General features: G+C 39.3%; 1 protein-coding gene across 1 annotated transcript in view; it reads right to left on the reverse strand.

The window, feature by feature from the left end:
* LOC101155536 (sodium/potassium/calcium exchanger 3) overlaps positions 1-19,754 on the reverse strand; it is a 32,931-nt gene that overhangs the window by 7,478 nt on the left and 5,699 nt on the right. The window contains exons 2-8 of the mRNA XM_023962177.1: positions 15,328-15,438; positions 4,887-4,963; positions 4,656-4,730; positions 4,482-4,566; positions 4,043-4,146; positions 3,663-3,737; positions 3,558-3,583 (exon numbers count right to left, since the gene is read on the reverse strand). Of these exons, the coding sequence (XP_023817945.1) occupies positions 3,558-3,583; positions 3,663-3,737; positions 4,043-4,146; positions 4,482-4,566; positions 4,656-4,730; positions 4,887-4,963; positions 15,328-15,438 (553 nt within the window). The remainder of the gene's footprint in view (positions 1-3,557; positions 3,584-3,662; positions 3,738-4,042; positions 4,147-4,481; positions 4,567-4,655; positions 4,731-4,886; positions 4,964-15,327; positions 15,439-19,754) is intronic.

Consider the following 19,754-nt stretch of genomic DNA (forward strand, 5'->3'; position numbering starts at 1 on the left):
GCATTATCTCGCCATGATTAGCACAACTTTAATAAGGAGCAATGGAAACACCAGGAATACTCAAATGTACACCATAAAACCCCAGAGGTACAAACAAAACTAACCCAATCCAGGAAAATCAATACTCCTAATTTATTTATTTTACACTGAAGATATACCATAATCAGGGTTTTCAAGTAGCAGCTCTTTGGAAAGCTATGAGTAAGCAGGGTAACAAAATGCATCGCTGTGTGTTCTTCACATTGACTGTATGTCAGAGAACTGGACCCAGGGAGTGTGACGTCACCCAAAGAAAACGGCTTACTTCCGGCTCCAACCAAACAAGGTCAAGTCACTCGCCATTTTTCCGCAATACAGTCGCCGCCATGTTGGAGCCAGAAATTATCAGCAAGCAGCAAATGGTCCGAGTTGTTGTGAGTCACCATTTCAATGGCAACCACTCTTGCCAATCAGGAGTGAGCTTGTTGGAAGTCCACACCCCCTACCGCGTGAAACCCCGGCTACACAGAATCTGTCAATCTAACATTTCGAATGTTCGAGACGTTATGAGACGACGTACTTTAATTGAGACATCTCATTGGTCAGTTTATAACTTGAATAACTTGCAACAAATAAAAATATATACTGCAAAACATAGGATTGACAAGAACATGTTATTAAATGTAGCAGAGCAAGAGTGGTTATTTCTCAATGGAAATCTATGGGATTTCAGCTTCTTGGAGCAAGCGGGTACTTCCTGTTTGGAACCAAATGGGGTAGGAGTCACTCAGTCCGATTGTCTTATACAACTAATGGTTCTTCAGAATGATCAGAGCAGCTATTAACAATCTTCCAGATGCAAAGTTTACACAGCAACACAATATCTGCTCCAACAGGAGATCAACCGGCCGGTGCAACAGATGGAGAACTATTTTTCCTTAGATTATGTAAATGTCCCCATTTTACCTCATAACAGTGAAATCCTTAAGTTGCACAGGACTGTCATTGTGTCATCTTTGAACTGACACGTAACTCATAAATCCTCATACAAGTTGTCTTTTGTCTCTACGATGCACAATTCCCCCCGAAAAATCTGCTGAACTTTCCTTCAAGAAAAACCGGTCAGAAGCATCTGAGAATAGAATCGGCGTGAAAATCACAAGAGCAGTGCAGCCTTTGAGAGGATTTATGCGTCAAATACCTCTGAAACAAAAGCAACATAAATCTACCGATCGGGTCAACCAGTAGGATGGCTCGGCCTTTCACGCTACACACAAGAAACTTTCAGCAAGATCTCTCAGGAATCTACAGCTACCATGCAAATGAAGACCATAAATACATCGACCCAGTCGTTAAAACCGCTCACACCAACAACGAGACAAAACAAAAGGAGGCATTTCTTTTTCTGCTCCAGAAGGTTTCAAGTGGAAGGAAGGCATAGTGTAGGAGTGCAAGCTGCAGCTTCCCAAAAACCGAAATCAGATTACTGCTGTCACTAATGACACGTCCCGCCACAGAAATGACGAAAATCAGAATCAATTTTACAGTGGCGTTTAAACTCATCTGGTTCCCCCCGTCACATCTGCAGATTCTCAATGAGCTTTGGCAGGCTTAACTATGAAGTCAGATGGACTAAATAAAGAAGCGAGGTTTTCTTTCACCCTGACTGATGGAGATGTTGCATGCAACAGCCATCATGTGATGACGGAAATGCAACTTCATAGACGTTCATTTGATCACTTATGTCTTTTATTTAACTAAGTTAGAGATCAAGGAGTCTCTTTTATAAAGGAGACCTGCCGTTGACACAAACATCACAGTTACAGTAAAAAAAAAAAACAATACGATTAAAAACCTTTAAATTTGATTACACACAGTGGTGACTACAACATCTTGGACTCATTCAGGCGAACAAGAGCTTTAAGTCAAAATTCTCTTTGTTTCAAGAATTAAATCCAAGAAACCAGGATTATTTATGCCCACTTTTGTAATTAAATGCGTGATTAAACGCCTGCTTAGGTTCAAAGTAGAAAACACAACGGTGAGTAAACAATAACTCTTGAAGCTCCAATGACACGCAGCATGCAGAGATCTTAAGCAGATACATTCTTAAACAATAAACAACCATAAATTACAACTTTTATTTTGGATTGACAACAAAAGGAAAAGTGAAAAATTTGGGGTTTCTTTTACTGACAAATGTTCCCCTGTAACCCCTTGTGCTATCCTAGGCACTTTAACATTGGGAGTTGGGTCATCTAGACCCACTAGACAGTGCTCTGAACCTTTTTTCTTCAATGATTTGTGATCTTCACTGGTGTCCATGGATTACATCAAATCTTTCCACCTTTATCCACCTTTGTCATGGTAGGGAGAACACGTCAATGTAAGGGTGGGGGTCATCTAAGATGGCACAAGGGTTAATAACTGTAAGTCTTAAAGTCCCGTTTCAATCATATTTTGATCTATTCTAAAAGCATTCCCATTGGTCTACCTAGTTATGATTATGCCCTTTTTAGCCCAAATCAAGAAACCTGTGTAGTTTTCTAGGACATAGTTTCTGCAGAGCAGCAGAAGTTCATTAGAAGCTTGACTTTGAGTTGTTGAGAGCTTTCTGTTTACATGCTCTCCCGCTAGCATACATTGCCTTAGATCCCCAACCTAACATTACTGATACAAAAATATGGGGAACAATATTGGAGCTGTCCAGCCATACAGTTTTGAGATGGATTCCAGCTCAGACGAGGAGAAACAAAGACGTACACCGATCTAGTCATCTACAGGAGGATCCATACGAGCATTCAGCTTGTGGCCTGCCCAGTGTGTTCTCTTTGTAACAAATATGATTTTTTTTTCCAACTGCATTTTTTCGTCTGCTCCTCATTCACAACGATTTGAATAAAGAAATACTTAGAAATACACTTTTAAGCATGATTTTCTTTATAAATGTTCTCCGTCATGGGGAAAATGCCACAAGAACTTGTTAAAAACACTATTTCAATCAAGGTGGTTCTTTAACTTGTTGGCAAGTCTTGTTTGAATTGTCACAGAAACTTCAGATCTGGTAAATTTTTTAAAGGAGAGTATATATTTTTTCATCTGCATAATAGTAAAAAAAATGTTGTTGTACACCTTTAAATGTTAGTTTTTACTACTAAAAGGCCTCAGGAGGAGTGTTTATTTTTTTTTTGCTTTTTAACCTTTTTGATTCCACAGTTAGGGGTGCCACAGCAAATCAGCTTTCACTGCTTCAAGAGAGTTTTCACGCCAGATGCCCTTCCTGACACAACCTTATATTCAACAAGAGTGGGTGACAGAGCAATATCATTAGCATAGAATTGTTTTGGTCAAAGATGTTTTATGTAAATCAAGAATTCTAAAGAGTTTCCAGCACAGAGCCCGGAGGAACACCCTTTTCATCTGTAATCTCTCATAGGAAGGACCCTGAAGATCTTTGACAAAAACCTATGATGGACTACCTCTCTGTAAAAAGTGAAATGTGAACTTTTAGATGTGTTGGACATCAACAAAGGAGAGAAACGGTTGAATGAGCCAAATGTACAAAATGTACATCTCACCAGAGAACTGTGTCATCATAGATAACCTGGAGAGGAAACAGGAAGAAGGATGCTTTAGGACAATTTGAAATAAATGTTGAAAATAATTGCATGTGTGCTTCTCACCAGGATGAGTGCCAGCACAGCCAGGATGTAGTATGTGGCGTCTCTGAAAAGGGACCACCATGTGAGAACCACTGTCTGTGGAGGGGAGGCAGAAATTAAACTGTTGCAAAGAGACAATCCAGTTAGAGATAATCCAGAAGAAAAGGAATGGGAAAAAATCCCTTAAAAAAGACAGTTATTCCCTCCGAAAAACATCCAGCATGGGATACTTCTAACATTGAAAATATAAGTTAATAACAACCTTGAATAGGATGAAGAATACCACTAATTAAAAACATTTTTCACAATCACTATTTTTCTTATATTACTGACTCAAATCAACAAAAACTTAAAGGAGGCTCTGTAAGGATGATGGTAAAAGCCTGAAATGCTTGTAAGACCTGGCCTGCAAAGATCCCACACAGCCCAATGATAACCAAGATGTTGAAGACAGCTGAGCCCACGATGGTTCCAACGCCAACATCCCCTTTAGTGATGAAGACACCTGAAAAGAAGAAAGGGCATTTAGAACAACGGCACTCTCCTGTACGGATACAATGATATAGAAGGGCTGAGACTCTAACATTTGTTTATATTAGATCAAATATGCTTTCAAGGCTATTCAATCCCTTAAAAAGTCAACATTTACAAAAATAAAGAGGAAAAGATTGACTCTGCTGACATCTCCTGGATGCTTCAGGCACATTCTGAGGAGCTCATCCTTGATTTTGGGCTTTTTTTGTCTGCTCAGATGCTCAAGCTACTTGAGGACACATCTATTTTGCATGTTTATTCAAAGCGGCTGCGACTGGATCTGTCTGGACTGGCGCATCCACCAACCAATCAGAGAGGTGAAAAGCTCAGGGGCGGAGCTTCCAGCAGCCATGAATGTCGCCCCGGCTACATCCTCGCTGAGCTGCAGGTTCTGGAAGGTCGAAAGAAAAAAACGGAATGAAAAATCCACCAATGCATTTATTGAAAATTCATATAAGCAATGAGAGTTTGTTGGTTCACCTCTGATATTTTCTCCAGCGATGGAACAAAGTAGTCGTCGCAGACAATGGCCAGAGCATAAAACATGTAGATGGCCTGAAAAGTAGAGTAAAATCTACATGAGGGTTTCATTATTTAATTTTAAAATCGCTAACAAAATGCTAGGTTTTAGTATGATAGGGCTAGATATAGAAATATAAAAAATAAAAATGAAAACTCCTTAGACTGATGAGTGTTAGGAGAGATGCTCACACAGAGTGCATGCAGAAGCACAGCCCCATTCTTCCTCTGCTCCCTGGTAAAGATGTCCTGTGGAAACTCATGGATGGCTGCAAAAGATCAAATTCATAAACATCTTACCAAATTAAAACAATGTTTTTTTTATAATTTGCAATTCAAAACCAAATATTCTGCTTCTGCAATGTTTATCTCGTCATTAAAAATGATTTCAAGGACTGAATGTAAGGTGATGTGAGCAGATACAAATGCAGTGCACTCCTGCACGGCAGAAAACACAGGAAGAGAGGAGCAAGTGAAACCTGCTTTCTTTCCTCTTTCATGTGAAGAAAAAAAACAACCCCAAAAAAATCTTGATTACAGCTCGGCTGCCATCCGTTCCCCTGCTACTGCACAAAAAGAGCATGAAGAGCGGGGCGCAGCTCCAATTCACACCTCAAAGCTGGGCTGGATGAATTTAAACTACAGGGGAGCATCGGGCTATTAATAGCTCCTTCTGTTGCGCGAGACCACAATGGCTCGACAAGCACACAATATAAGCACAGTGTAGCTGTCACGATGCAACTGAAGAACAGAATGCGTGGATTAGGAGAGGGTCCTTCGTGATGCAGCCTCCCCTTTGACACTGCAGTTGAACAGAGTCAGAGTGGAAGGCCATATGGTTAGCGAGGCGACTTACATTTTGCCATGCTAACATGAAAAACAATAAATGTGTCTTGCGGATTGTTTTTTAAGAGACTGACTTGAAATGAGTTTCTGAAGGATGAGGATCAAGGATGAAGGCTATTTTGGTTTTGGGCCAGCTGTTCCTGCAGCGCGGGGCCTGAGCAAACGATTCATCAGGGCTGTGCAATTAAACTTCGTCTGCCTCTGGTGCTCGGGACGGAGCCGAGGCCGTATCTCCGCATGGATCAGCTGTGGTGCATCTGCACCGTTTCAGCTTTTCGTCACCTTAACGTTTGTCTTCACTTCCCCTCCGCTCTGCACTGACACAGAAACCCTCAGGTTTTGCTGTCAGTAGAAAATACAGAACTACAAGCAGCTTCTGAAAACGCTTTAAGGGGTTGCTCTGGTGAAGGTGGTTGCTATGGTGACTTTCTCCCTGGGGACAGCTTTTTTTTTTCCCCCCCTTTTGATGGGTGGCGGTTGGAAGCCAAAAAGACTCAGCATCAGTGTGAACAGTGAGAAAGGGGGAGGTATATATGTGTTTCCCATGGTAAGAGTTCTTGAAAAAAAGAGGAAAAAAGTTGAAGTGACAGCAGCTCTGAACTGTAATGTCTAAAAATATTTATTTTTTCCTTGGAAACCCTCGGGAGAGGTCTGAGAGAGTGAAGGAGGAGGGGATCCACAGGGTAGAGACTCCAGTGCTGCAACCTCATGGCCAGAAACGCCAGGGACTTAAACCAGATCACTTTACACACCTAGAGCGTTTACACCTGACGTCACATCTTCCTTTTACTAGCCCAAACAGAAGCCCCTCTCAGATCCCTCACCTGTAAACCTGCCCCACCTGTCTCACACCTCCCACCGTCTAAGTCGCACTCCCACCTAAGCTGAAGTCATCTTAAAGAGGAGCTAATGATTCCTGTGGAAAGATGTCAAGCTTCACTTCAGATCTGGTCAAAGTCGACTCGGTTTGGCTCTGTAGTGTCAAACTGTCCCCAACAGTCGCCTGTGCTCCTTTTATGATAGGAGACGAACTCCTCAAAGTCTGAGCAGACGCAACTGTGACTGCTTTAAAAGTCAAACATCTGTGGACACGTTGGGCCATTTCAGACGAGATTTAAGAAAGATCCTTTGAAAAGAAGATGGGCTTTATTTGCAGCAGTATTGTTGGTTTTTTCAATTACTTTTTTTTTTCCCAATAGAGTGGAGAAAAGCAGGCCTGACATCTGATGTCTCTGATGTAACTAAAAGTGAAAACAGAAAATGCCCAGGAAAATATATGTATGTCTGCTTTAAATCTAATTTTAGGACAATTTAACTTTAACTGTTGCTGATCTTCAGAACAGCATCAAAATATAACATAATGGGTTTATAAGGATGCTTTTTATCAAAAATATTTCCCATCCACCAGTCCTGACTGTTGTCTGACTGCATTACAACCTCCGCTGCCTCCCAGTTTTTAGTGACCAAAACGATGGTCTGAAAATGTAAACGTTTGGTAGATTAAACACCTAGAGCGAACATATTTATATACATTTTGAAAGGCTGTATACAAAGAAGATGAACTGGATTTTAGTAAAAGAATACGCTAAAAAAGATGCAGTTCTTATTGCAGATTAAATAAGTCGACACATTTTTGGATTCAGGAGTACCAGCAAAAACCAAAGATTTGTCACCAATGTCAGGTACTCTCAGAACTATTTACATTTTTTTTTTGTTTGCTTCTGCCTGAGTTTGTGATAGAAGTAAACTGTAGTTCAAACATCAGGCTGCTGACATGCAGAAACATTAACATCTGGAGTGCAGAGAGGTTCCTCCTCAGAAAGAATATTCTGATGACTTCACCAAGACCTGCAGCTCCTCTTTTTTACTGCCTACTGCTTGTTCTGCATTCTCTGGCTTCCAAAATCATTTGAACCTTCAGAGTGAAGTAAAAACCAGAGTAGAGGTAATGTATTATGGTAATGCTAAGATCGACGTTGCAAACACTAAAACCACTTCAGTTTCCATCAATGTCCTTCTCCTTAAAGACCCACGCTAATCATCTTTTAATCTTTTTTTGTGGGACATGGTTTCTGCAAAGCAGCAGTAGAAATTTAGAAATTTGCCTCTTGTGGGAGGGACTGAAATTCTAACGTATATTTATTAGATTTAAAATTTAAATTTGAGACCCATTTTTACTGCATTAATAATTGCTATCATTCTGTATTTAAACTATAATTGTATTATTATTGGATGACTTTCTTGCTTCCTAAGTTTGTTCGATCATCTCAAGACTTAAGAGTTTCTATCATTATGGAGGATAAAAATAATAGGCAGATACGAACAAAAAAGACATGATTTGTCAGGTCAGTCTTTACTAAGCTGAAAATGTTCTATGAAAAATGGGGTTGAAATGTTGAAAAAAATGACAGCAGGGTATTTAAACATCCTTGGTATCAGTTGAGTGCAGGGCTGGAGAGTGTTTCTAAATTTAAAGAGGAGCAGGAAAAGACAGTAATGGATTTTCTCTGTGAAAAATGTGTTTCCTCTCTTCTCCAGACTGATGCTGGCAGCCGTTTGATTCTGGGACTGCCTCTTGGAGGCTGTTTTCTCTGAGCCAGGGCAAAAGTTTTCGGGGTAAAGACATCATCCAAAAACCTTCCAAAGGATTTTGAAAGCCCTGCTTTTTTTACAGTTTCAGGCTGGATTTTTAATCTCAAAATACAATCAGAGAACAATCAGAGAGCACAAGTTATAAATGAGAAACTGTTCAACATGAATTTTAACTTCAAGTCTCCAATAATATTAACAACATAAAAACAGTTAATTAAAGTTACAAATAAAAAGGAATCCTTTCATACTGTTTGTTTTTTGCTCTCATGGATCATTTTTAGAAGGCAGCAGTGGATGCAGTTTATTTTCCCAGATAATAATGTGTCTGGATGTGGTTTTCACAGTTTAAGCTATTCTTTTCAGTTGTGAGGTCTTTTTATAACTTTTTTTTTACATGTTTGACAAACCTATAACCTTTCAGCTGAAACTGGACCCTAATTTATACCCCAGAGCAGGGGTGCCCACACTTATGAATTAACTTCATACATGTTGATGAATCTGTGAGAAAATCACATCTAAATGTCATTTTTCCTTTAACGTTGTAGTTGTTGTTCACGTTTTGGCACATCCCCTCGGACCAGCTTTCAATGATTCAAACAGGTTTTTTGGCAGAGAGTTCTTGCCCCTCCTGACACAACCCTGTATTGTCAAGGCACAGGAAGATGCAAACTGGCAGCGGCGGTGCAAAGGATCTTGCCTTAGGACTGGAGATGCTAATGCATGCTTTCATCATGAGTAAAATTGATCACTGTTACGCTCTGCTTCCTGGTCTTCCAAAAAATAACATTAAGAACCTTCAGTCTAGTCTGTTAACCATTCTGACTGTAAAGACAAAAACCTATAGAGAGGCTGTATTTCAACACTATGGCCCCCGTTTATGGAACAGTCTGCCAGACAACCTGAGAGCCGCAGAGAGCATTGAAGTTTTTAAGAAAAGGCTCAAGACCCATCTTTTTAACCTGGCTTTTAGCTAATATTTTACTACTTTTATTTACTTATTTAGTTAGTCATTTACCTGTTTATTTATTTATTTAGTTATTCATTTATTGTTATTTATTTATCCATTTTATCTTGTTTTATGAACTTAAACTCGATTTTTAACGCGTTATTTTAATTTACCTTATTTCAATGTTTAATCGTTTATTGCTTTTATTATTATTATTCTCATTTTTATTTTTACTTCCGGTGCTTCCTCAGTTGGGAGCTCTCCCTCTGGGTCGGCTGTTCAGCCACTGCAGCTCTAGATGGGGACCTGCATCCCCACTTATTTTATTTTATTTTTTTATTTATTTTATTTTTATTTTTCCACAATGCGTCGAAAGCAACAAATCTCACAATACAGAATGTGGAAAAAATGGACATCCCAGAAGCAGCTGCTTATTATTAGGGGTCCAGCATTTTAGACAAGCATAAAAATACAAAAGATAAGTGGCGGAAGGAAAAGAAAAGAAAAGAAAATAATTTCATAAATAAAATATACTAATAGAATGCGAGAAATTATGGTAATATAGTGGAAAGTGTTAGACAATAGGGACAATGAATTTGAACAACATAAACTCTGGCGTGTGGCCATATAAGTGTCAACAGACAGAAAGAAATCACAAACACGTTAATAGATGGTTTCGGTTGGAGCAGCATTTTCACAGTATGTTGACAATAATAACAATTTCAGTTTCCTTTTAAACATGTACATTGTTGCAGACTGTTTAACGTCATTTTCTAAAATATTCCAAGTTTGTGGACCTCTAATACAGACAGAGAAGCTTGTACATTTTAATTTTCTGTTTTTGCCTTTTAGCATATGCTTTCCCCTGGTGTCATGGTGATAAGAGGGCAAAAAAAGTGGTATGAGGTCACACAAACGACTATTTAATTTATTAACAACACTGTACATTGTGCATGCATTATGATACGTGTTGAGTTCCACCTTAGCTGTGGTGGAGCGGTCCCCGCCTGTGATGCTGCATTTGGCTGGCTATGCAGCTATTCAGAGAGAGGGAGGTTCCAATTATTAGCGTTTCTAACATCTTGTTTTCGTGCTCAGCCTATTTCTCAGTACTGTCTTTCCCCATCAGTTTAGGGGGTGGGAGGTGTGAAAGGAGGGCGGGGGGGCTGTGTGTAGGTACGGGGGAGGGGGGGCCCTATCTGTACACATGTATTTTTTTGTGCTCGTTTATTTTAATTTTCATGCTTGTTTTTATATCATTTTGTTTTGTTTTAATGTAAAGCACTTTGTGTTATGCTTCTATATGAAAAGTGCGTTATAAATAAAGTTTGATTGATTGATTGTTCTCTTTTTATATAATGTTTTCCAGAACTCTTTGCTCGCTTTCGGTGGCACCACCACTCGCAGCGCCTTAAGTACAGAGTTCTTCCTGAACTATCTCATCAACACACAAATCTTAAGATGCAAAAGGAGTCGCACAACCCCTCTTACAGGTGTAACTCTGTTTTTTTCTGTTATCAGGTGATTGGTCCTGACTATTTAAAGGTGTGTATGATTAGGAGCCATTTTGAATTTGTAGTTAGTTATAAGCTGCTCTTATTTCAAGTTGTGTAATTTTATTTTGAGACTATTTTCTTTCCACATGAAGTCGTCATCGCCCCACAACCTAACCGCCAAAAATGATGGACTTATTTCATATACATTCCTAATATTTCACTGTATTAAAATAAAATTAAAGTTATTTAGTCATGAGCCCTTTTACCTCAAGTGATGACATTCTTTCGACTACCATAACTCTTCAATTGCTTACGCAATCAACGTAACTCTTGTGGATTCTGAGGCGGAGAAAAGCAGCTGATTTGCAATACTGTAGAGTAGGGAGGTGCTTACGCAATCAACGTAAATGAGTTTATTCCGTCAGAAGAGTTACAGTATGTCAAAGAACATGTAATACTGGCATCTACAAACTTTAATATGTGATTTTCTTAAGTTTATTGTTAATTTTTTTCAAACCCAAGGACACAGCTGATAAATGGTGTTAACTTAATACATTAGAATAAAGCTCCTTTTTTTTTAACCATAGCTCTATTGAATAACGGCTGATAATAAAAAACACTAAAATACTCTTAATCTACTTATAGCAATAATACGTTTCCAGTGGCTATGGGGCCAATAGCGGCTAATAGCTGACAGGAATGATCGGAGAAAGCGCTCCTTCTTTCAGGAAAGGTGTTTTCGTCTCTGCCTGAAGGACCTGCTCAGTGCACCCACGCTCTTTAAAGAGCACTTCGCGACCTAGATTAAGGCCAAAAGCGGTTTGCAGTCACAGTTCCAATCACATGGCACTGAGCATGCAGAGGTGAGAACTGAACCTACAACCTCCCAATTACCCAATGCTCTACCTCAGCAACCGAGTCAAGATCCAAGGTGTGTGTCAGGACAAATTCCTTCCAGAGATTTAGAAGTGAAGGAGAAGGAGCTGACGACAGAGGAGGGGTACTCTGAATGACGGTTGATGTTATCGATCCTGAAGTCTGCGGGCCATCTCGAAGTCAAGCTGTGCTATCGTCTGCCACACCGAGCAGAGGCGTCACCAAGCACCAACCAAAACGGCGTGGCTGTACACACACACACACACACACACACACACACACACCCACAGACTCAGACTACAAAAACACGCACACCTATTCAAACAGGCTGCATTTTTCATGAGGAATCAAAAATAAATATTTGATCCAGGTGTGTAATGTAAATTCAATTATTCATCTGTTCTTTGATTTAGGCTCCTTTGAGGTGGTTTGAATACAAGACAGATGAGACGCGAGGCTGGGCTTCAAACCCCAGCAGCCAAGTCGCTCCTCAATGACAGCAAATGACATCATGCCAACGGTTGGGACAGAAAGAGAATAAAAACAAGCCGGGACTGGCTCTGCACCATCAAAAAACATCATTATGAACACGTTTTTTTAGCAGGAAAACTACATATCTTTCATATGACAAACCATAAAGAACTTTAAAATTGTGTCACATTATTTTTCATGTCTACAGAATTGTTCTGATAAGGTCCCCACTGAGGACATTTTTGTAGAAATGATGTGCCAGAATGTCTTTCTCCACACTTTCTCCCAAAAATCCCACAAAACATGTCTGTGGAAAAATGCTATTCTCAGCTGATTGCTGTCTGCCAAAATAAACACCATAAAAAAAGATGTTTACCCCACCCCACACACACACACACCACACACAAACAACTCCGTTTGAGCCATTTACTCCATTTCCATGGTTTGGATCCTTTGAGCCCCAACCCCCACCCCCAAAGCCCGCCGGTCTATTTTTAGCTCTTTGCTTTGCACTTTTTATACGTGAAAGACAGAACAGTCTGGATCTGAAAATTTAGCATTCAGTTGCCTGGCAACAGGGCTCCATGCGGCTTGTCGGCTGAAGCTGGATCACACCGTCTCCATCTTGTTAAACAGCGGAGAGATGAAAAGAGAGAAAGGGAGAATGAGGTTGGATATTTCGTGAAAATCCCCAAGATAATATCCCAGAAGGTCCGGGCCGGCTTTTTAATCACACTGCAGATTATACAATCCCTGCCAGGCTGCCTGTTGAGAAGGAGGGCGGCAACCTCAGGCTGGAGCCGCGCTCTCCGCCGCGTCTTCAACTACCTGTCCTGCCCGCCTTTCGCCTCCAGTGTATTACCGCAATGAAGTACCTCCCTGCTTGTGCCTTTGTGAAAGATAATGAGGGAGAATTGTTGGCAACCAGGAACTCAATCAAAGGTTAAGTGTGTTATCGGGAAACACAGATGGCTGCACGGACCAAATACAGAGCAGTAGTAGAGCGGCGCTGTGCCTCATTATTTTGTCTTTCAAGGGTGGGGGAAAAAAATAAAAAACACCTCTTATGTAATGTCACAGATGAGGATGAGTCCAAAACGTCCTTTATTTCCATGCAACTGTCACCGCATGATGAGTACAGGCATGGCTTTGGTTTGCCTTTGGTGTGTTTGAATTACGAGGCTGAATGTATCAGCTCTAAAACAAAAAAAAGTGTATTTAAATGTACAACGTGATTATAAACAGTCCGCTCTCTGCTTTATGTCAAGATACACATCAGGAGGAAGAAAAAAAAATCATGTCATCTTAAATCCAACCTTTTGGAAAAGTAATGCTTAAGAAATGCAATAGGCTTAAAACAGGTTGGGTTATTTTGGATAGACATATCTTTATTTTTCAAAAAAAATTGTCATGGGACAGTGAACCCTAATTTTTTTTAAAAAAAGCTTTAAATGTTTTTCTTAATTTCTCATATATATAGTTTGAAATGCCTCAACCAATCAAAACAGGTTGTTCAATTTTTGTAGGTGTGTGATCTTAAAAAGGCTTTAAAATGTACGAATGCAATCTTAATTCAAACTAAATAAGTACATATGGGAATGTATTCAAATCTCACTCCAATCATCTTTGAAATAGTTCCCAGTTGTCTTTTAACTATAATTTTGCTGTTTTTTTTAGCCCAAATCCAAAAACAGTTGGTTTCTAGGACATAGTTTCTGCAGAGCGGCAAGAGTTCATCAGAAATTTGCCTCAGAGTTGTGGACAGGACTGTGGACACTGAGTAAGCCTTGCCCCCCACATCCCGTTTTCCTACTAGCTTACGGCCCCTCACGCCCCCAATTTAACAACCAAAATAGACAGAAATATGCCACATGCCAGCTCGAGCGAGGAAAACGAAGACAAAACGAATGAGGAAGGATGCATCAGAATGTAGTGGAGCAGGAAGCCTGTGGGCCACACTGCTTATTTTCTACATCACAAATACACACTTCTTCAAACAGCCTTTTTTCATGATTCACGATTTGAGTAAAGATATACTCAGAAATGCAATTTTAAGCTTAATTTTCATTATATATTCCCTCCATCAGAAAAATAATATAAGAATACGGAAAAAAAAAACCACAAATTTCATCGGAATGGATCTTTAAAAGCATTTCTTTGTTTTTGAACCTATTGGGGAAAAAACACAGTTAAAGGCAATGAAAACAATTTTTTTTACTAAAAACGCCCTAACCGAAAATGCATTTGTTCGACCGTAAAAAAATCTAGTAATACTGCAGCTAATAAAGTAAATGTACATGATGTAATGACACAATTATGCTATATCAAATACGAAATCATGAAGCTGTCATTTGTGATGAATGGAGCTCGTGTCAGCAAGCCACCTAATCAGCCTGGGAACCAGAGAAATAGTGGTCTGCTCCTGTCAGCATGTCTCTGCCATGATTTCACAAGGAGCCATTTGAACTGTTCCTGGAACTACAAAACACAGAAAGCAGAGTCATCGGGTGTCTGCTGAAATCAAATTTTACCCTGCTAAAATCAAATTAACTCTAACTTTGGCAGACTTCTCCAACATGCTTTGTTCTATCTATCTTCTGGAATATTTCGGTCCACAAGCGTGACCCATGCAACAAGCAAATGCAATACTGAGCACGCATGACCTTTCAGTTTACCTGCAGGGAGGAAGGCCAGGTCTTTGCTTCACTTGTTTTACCTCCTTACACATGAACTCCTAACACAACACCTCAATGTCAATAATCATCCAAAATATTCTTGCCTACTATGTAATCGCATTGAGATAAAGACGTGTAAAGGGTTTATATTTGGAACTACACAGATGCAGGCGGAAAATTTTGGAGGGATCTTTCTTAGAGTTGAAGCATTATCCAACATGCTGCTGCGCGATAGACTCTGTGCAGTCATCTGCATGGTGCCATCGCCACGCCGAACCAACAGCATCAACAAAGTTGCTTTTCCACCATCTCAACAAAGGACCTCACTGGCGGTGACCTTTGGTTGGTTACTTTCCCCCTTTCATCACAGCCTTTCATCTTTGATTGCGCAGCTTGGCTGGACCGGCAGATCAATGAGCTCTGTCAGTGCTTCAAAACCGCTTTCATTTTGGAACGACAAAGGTTGCTGTACTTTTCTGGCGCTTTGAAACTTGTCAAAGTTCTCTGGTGTCTCTTCCAAGATCTTCCGTTGGACTGGAAGGCCAGGTTTATTCAGAACATGTATACAAAACCTTTTACCTTAGATAAGCAGCATAAATGTTAGATAACTGCACCATGTGAAATATGAATAATATTTACTGATGCTGCACGGTGAAGCAGTGCTGCTGGAAGACTTTGCTGGTCGCAGAAACAACAGGAGGCATCTTTGGAGTGGAAGGAGAGTGACTCACCTGCTCGGGGCTCATCCAGGCTCTGGTTGTCTGACTTCTCTTGCATCAACCTGCGTGTCCACCGCAGCAGCCCATCATTTATGGCTGGCTGGAGCCCCGAAGACTCGGTTCCTGTTACAAAACAACGATCATTTTAGCCAAAAAACAAATGGAAAGACTAAAAACTGTTTTTACTCTGTTTCAAAGCAAGCATAAAACATGATAAATAATATTCCATTATTTCAGTTTAATGATTTATGCGACATTAACAACATAAAACAGTAAACTAAACTGAGCCAGTGTTGATTGTCTACACCTACGCTACAATACTTTAAGCCACTGAAAATACTCAAAGTGTCGTTTGGCTGCTATTCTTTAGTTCTCTAACATAAAGGTTAATTTCAATTGATTCAAAATGATGACCTTCATGAAAATGATGGCTCCATGGCAACGATTAAGAGCTTTGTATGTCTTGCAATGCTGAACGTGTGCACTCATTGTTCCTCAAAATGTCCCTATTTTCCACAGCAGCCATTTGCTCCACCCACATCCGTGGCATACTATGGACAGGAAGTACATTAAGCTGTCTTGTGTTGATTGAGTAAAGGGTTGTATTGTTACAATATGTGTTTCTAACTGAAAGAGTCTGATTATGGTCAACCCACCATGAAAACTTTTAAAGACCCACTCCGATGAAAACGTGGTTTTGCTGTATTTTATCTGATGGTGGGGGGATATTTATAACGGAAATTAAGAATGAATGACATGTGTTTGTATTTCTTTATTGAAGCTGTTATGAATCAGGAGCAGACAAACATTGTCATTTAAAACAGAGCATATTTGGTATATAGAAAATGTCCAGAGTGGGCCACAAGCTCCGTGCTCCACTCCATTCTGATGCATCTACTTGTAGACAAAAGGATCCATGTACGTCTTTGTTCTCCTCATCTAAGCTGGAATCTGATCTAAGACTATACGCCTGGATAGCTCCGATATCGCCATTTTTGTTGCACCGGTAGAGTTAGGTTAGAGATCTGAGGAGATGTAAGCTAGTGAGGGGGCATGTAAACAAAGAGCTCTCAGCAACACAAAGTCAGATTTCTAATGAACTATTGCAGAAACTATGTCCTAGAAAGTGACACAGTTTTTTATAATCATAATTAAAAGACCACTGGAAAGGTTTTTCCAACAGATCAAAAGCTGATTGGAAAAAGAAGACAAATGAAATCTTATTAGATAGGAAAGAAACTTTTTTGGGGGTGGTTCAGTCAAAAAGGCTAAAAATGTAAGACTTGAGTGAAGGTACCACCCCATAAAACACGCAGGTGGAATCTCATTTTCAAAAATTACCTTTTTCTCACATGGGTTGTGGGTGTTGTGATTGTATTTGACAGCTATGTTGACCTCACTTTGGTATCTTTTCCAGAACAACTTCAAGTGCTTCACCAAGTCTTCAATCAATTCTAGTTCTGAGGTTTGAGCCACATTTGATTAATGTTCAAGGGGTCCAGATAGGTTATAAAGGCATTTAACTAGGGAACAGGTTTTTTTTCTTTTTACTTTTTTAGTTTTGATTTCTGGGGGAATACACACATTATACAACAGAGTGATGGAGATCACTCTAATAATATATTACAACATCCTTCATTCAACAAGGGAGACAAAAATTTAAATTTCCTTTTCTGCCAGCACGGAACGGCTTTAGGGCCGTGAAGATAATGAGGCATTTATTAGCCTTTCTACGACGTGCTGATTATTGCGAGGCAGCTTGGAGTCTGTAGCTGATGCGTTTCATGATTTTCGGCGATGTTGTGTCTCTTTGTACCTCACATCTCAATGAGCCCATTTCACAGAGCTGGTGATCGTGGCTGAGAGGAGACCGAGTGCTTTCATGTCGAGGCATCAAGAGGAGTCCGGTTTGTGTGTAATTCAAATACATCATTTGGCTCTGGAGCATTTCACACTTCTGACTTTCACAAGTCACCAAGGAAAACAATTTTATTTACAGACAGCCAAAAAGTTAACGCCTACTCCACGAGGGCCCCATCAGCTGAGAGGTAGTCAGAAAAGATAAACAATGGAACTGACTATATTTCCACAATTATCCAGACAAGTGTTTGTGCATAATATAAATTAATAAGTGATTTAGAAGTTTGAAAATCATTGCAAACGTTTTACAAGAGAGGTATTTTGGGAGTTTTGCTAAATGTCCTCACATGTCCTCAACATAAAAAAATTAAAAAAAAAATTAAACTGATGTAAAAAAAAAATTTGTAGGATAAAATGACTTAGGCTAATGTTTAATTTAAAAAAATTACGATTTTATGAAATATTTTTTTTCCACTTTCCTTTTATGTAACCAGGATAAAAACTCATTGAGATTAAGAATCTCTTTTGCAAGAGCGTCCTGGCCAAGAGGCAGCAGCACAACAATAACACACATTTCTCATTTACACTCACACTCAATCAACAACATTAAAAAATAAAATACAAAATAACCATATAAATAATAATATAAATAATTATTTTATAAATACAAGATAATTCAACCAAGCTTTGCTCAATGTGAACTACTACTAATATTTAAGATACTAATCGATCTAACAAGATACTGCTAATTTGTCCGTTTAATTCAGTTTCCTGTTTGCTGGACGTTTATATTTGCAACGTCTTGCCGGCACATGGAGACACGACTTGAGCCCCCTTGTGGCTACATGGTTAGGCAGTAGCGCTTGGGGTCTTGCCCAAGGACCCCCACTGTATTCAGTTTATTGCGCCCCTTGGAAAACAAACCCTGGTTTCCCATGTGCCAGTCCTTCACGCAACCAAATGAGCCATGTCTGTGTATGTACATATATATTTATACAATTGTGTCAGACGTGGGTAAATATTAAGAGTATACTCTTCAAACTGAGATAAAACTTCACAAAAGTCAAGAACATTGCATAGCACTGGTCTATAAGTGCTGATTCACCTTGGGGCTAAAGTGATAATTGGTTTAGATAAGCTTGAAACCCCAAAAATGTAAATACAGGAGAAAGGTTACGGAGCGATCAGTGACCACCAGTGTTTGTATGGAAATAGCTTAATCCTGTGGCTACATTCCACAACATAAACACACAAATGCAGACTGTAGGTTTGGAAACTATAAGGGAACCATGACACTAAGGCAACTGTGTGTTCGATTTAAGCTGCGTAAAATATTACAAGTCACATGAGCTTTATTTGTTTTAAATCACTTTTTGTGTAAAGGTTTAGACATGACGGAAAACAGGACAGACCATGGAGAAGCAACTACAAATCATAGGAACATCAGTCTAAACAGTGGAGTAAGTGCCAATATTTAATGGAAACAGATGCATTTCTGAATAAAACCCCAATAGTACTGCTTTTTCTTTAACAGAAATGAAATAAATCATGCCGTGAGTCTCATATCTTGTTGAAGGAGCTGGCTTACTTAGGTTTTAAACCAAGCAGATCCTGTATCTCTGCAGTACACATTGATGCCAGTAAATAGTTGTAAAAATGTTGTCTGTTGCACTGGAAAGTATAAATAAATACATTTTTTTAATTCCAGCTACTCCAAGTAGATGACACTGCAGTTCTGGAGATCCCCTAAAATTTCCAGTGAACTTTCACTATTGAAAAATATGTTGAAACATCTTTGGGTTAGATATTGATCGATTTTGCAGCTTACTGACAAAAAATGTAAATTAAAAAGGGATGAACTGCTTTTCTGCTTTTATAAATCTTCGATTTCTTAATTTTTCAGAATAAAATTCAGAAAAAAATGCTCAATTCTGGGCCTCTTATAGGTGTTTTTTAATCTCCTTTGTCTAATGCCTTTACTTTGTCAAAGATACACATAAATACATAAAGTTTAATAAACTATCCTGAAAATTTAAATCAATGTAAAAAAAATCAGAAAACAAATTGTCCATGTCCTTAATTGATATGATAGAAATACAGAGAAATCAAACATTACCTCCTTTAATTTCAGCAACCTTCACTGTCAAAACATTAAATAAAATTAACAGAGTATGAATGCTCCATACTTTTCAAATTCACCACCATAGCAACCGTAGACCACTTAATTCAGATTGTGTGCCTGCAAAATCTAACCCCCACCCCACTAGACACACTACAAAACAATCACTCCCATCTTGATCCACTATCAGTACAATGATGCCATGTTTATTCCTGCAAGAATGGAGAGCAGGAGGTAAGCAAATAAGGCTGTTCATGTCAGTAAATCACCATATGCAAGCATGTCACACAGACTCAAAATCTATTCTGGGACACATATTGTCCACGGCAAAACCATAAAAGACAATCAGGCTTCACTGATTCCTCTATTGTCACTCACAAATGAGGCCTCACCATAGATAAAATAAACAAGAGCTCTGCGTGCAAATGTAATATACATTTGTGTTCTTAAAAATCTGGAA

This window comes from Oryzias latipes, chromosome 14 (assembly GCF_002234675.1).
Source record: "Oryzias latipes chromosome 14, ASM223467v1".
Classification (NCBI taxonomy): domain Eukaryota; kingdom Metazoa; phylum Chordata; class Actinopteri; order Beloniformes; family Adrianichthyidae; genus Oryzias; species Oryzias latipes.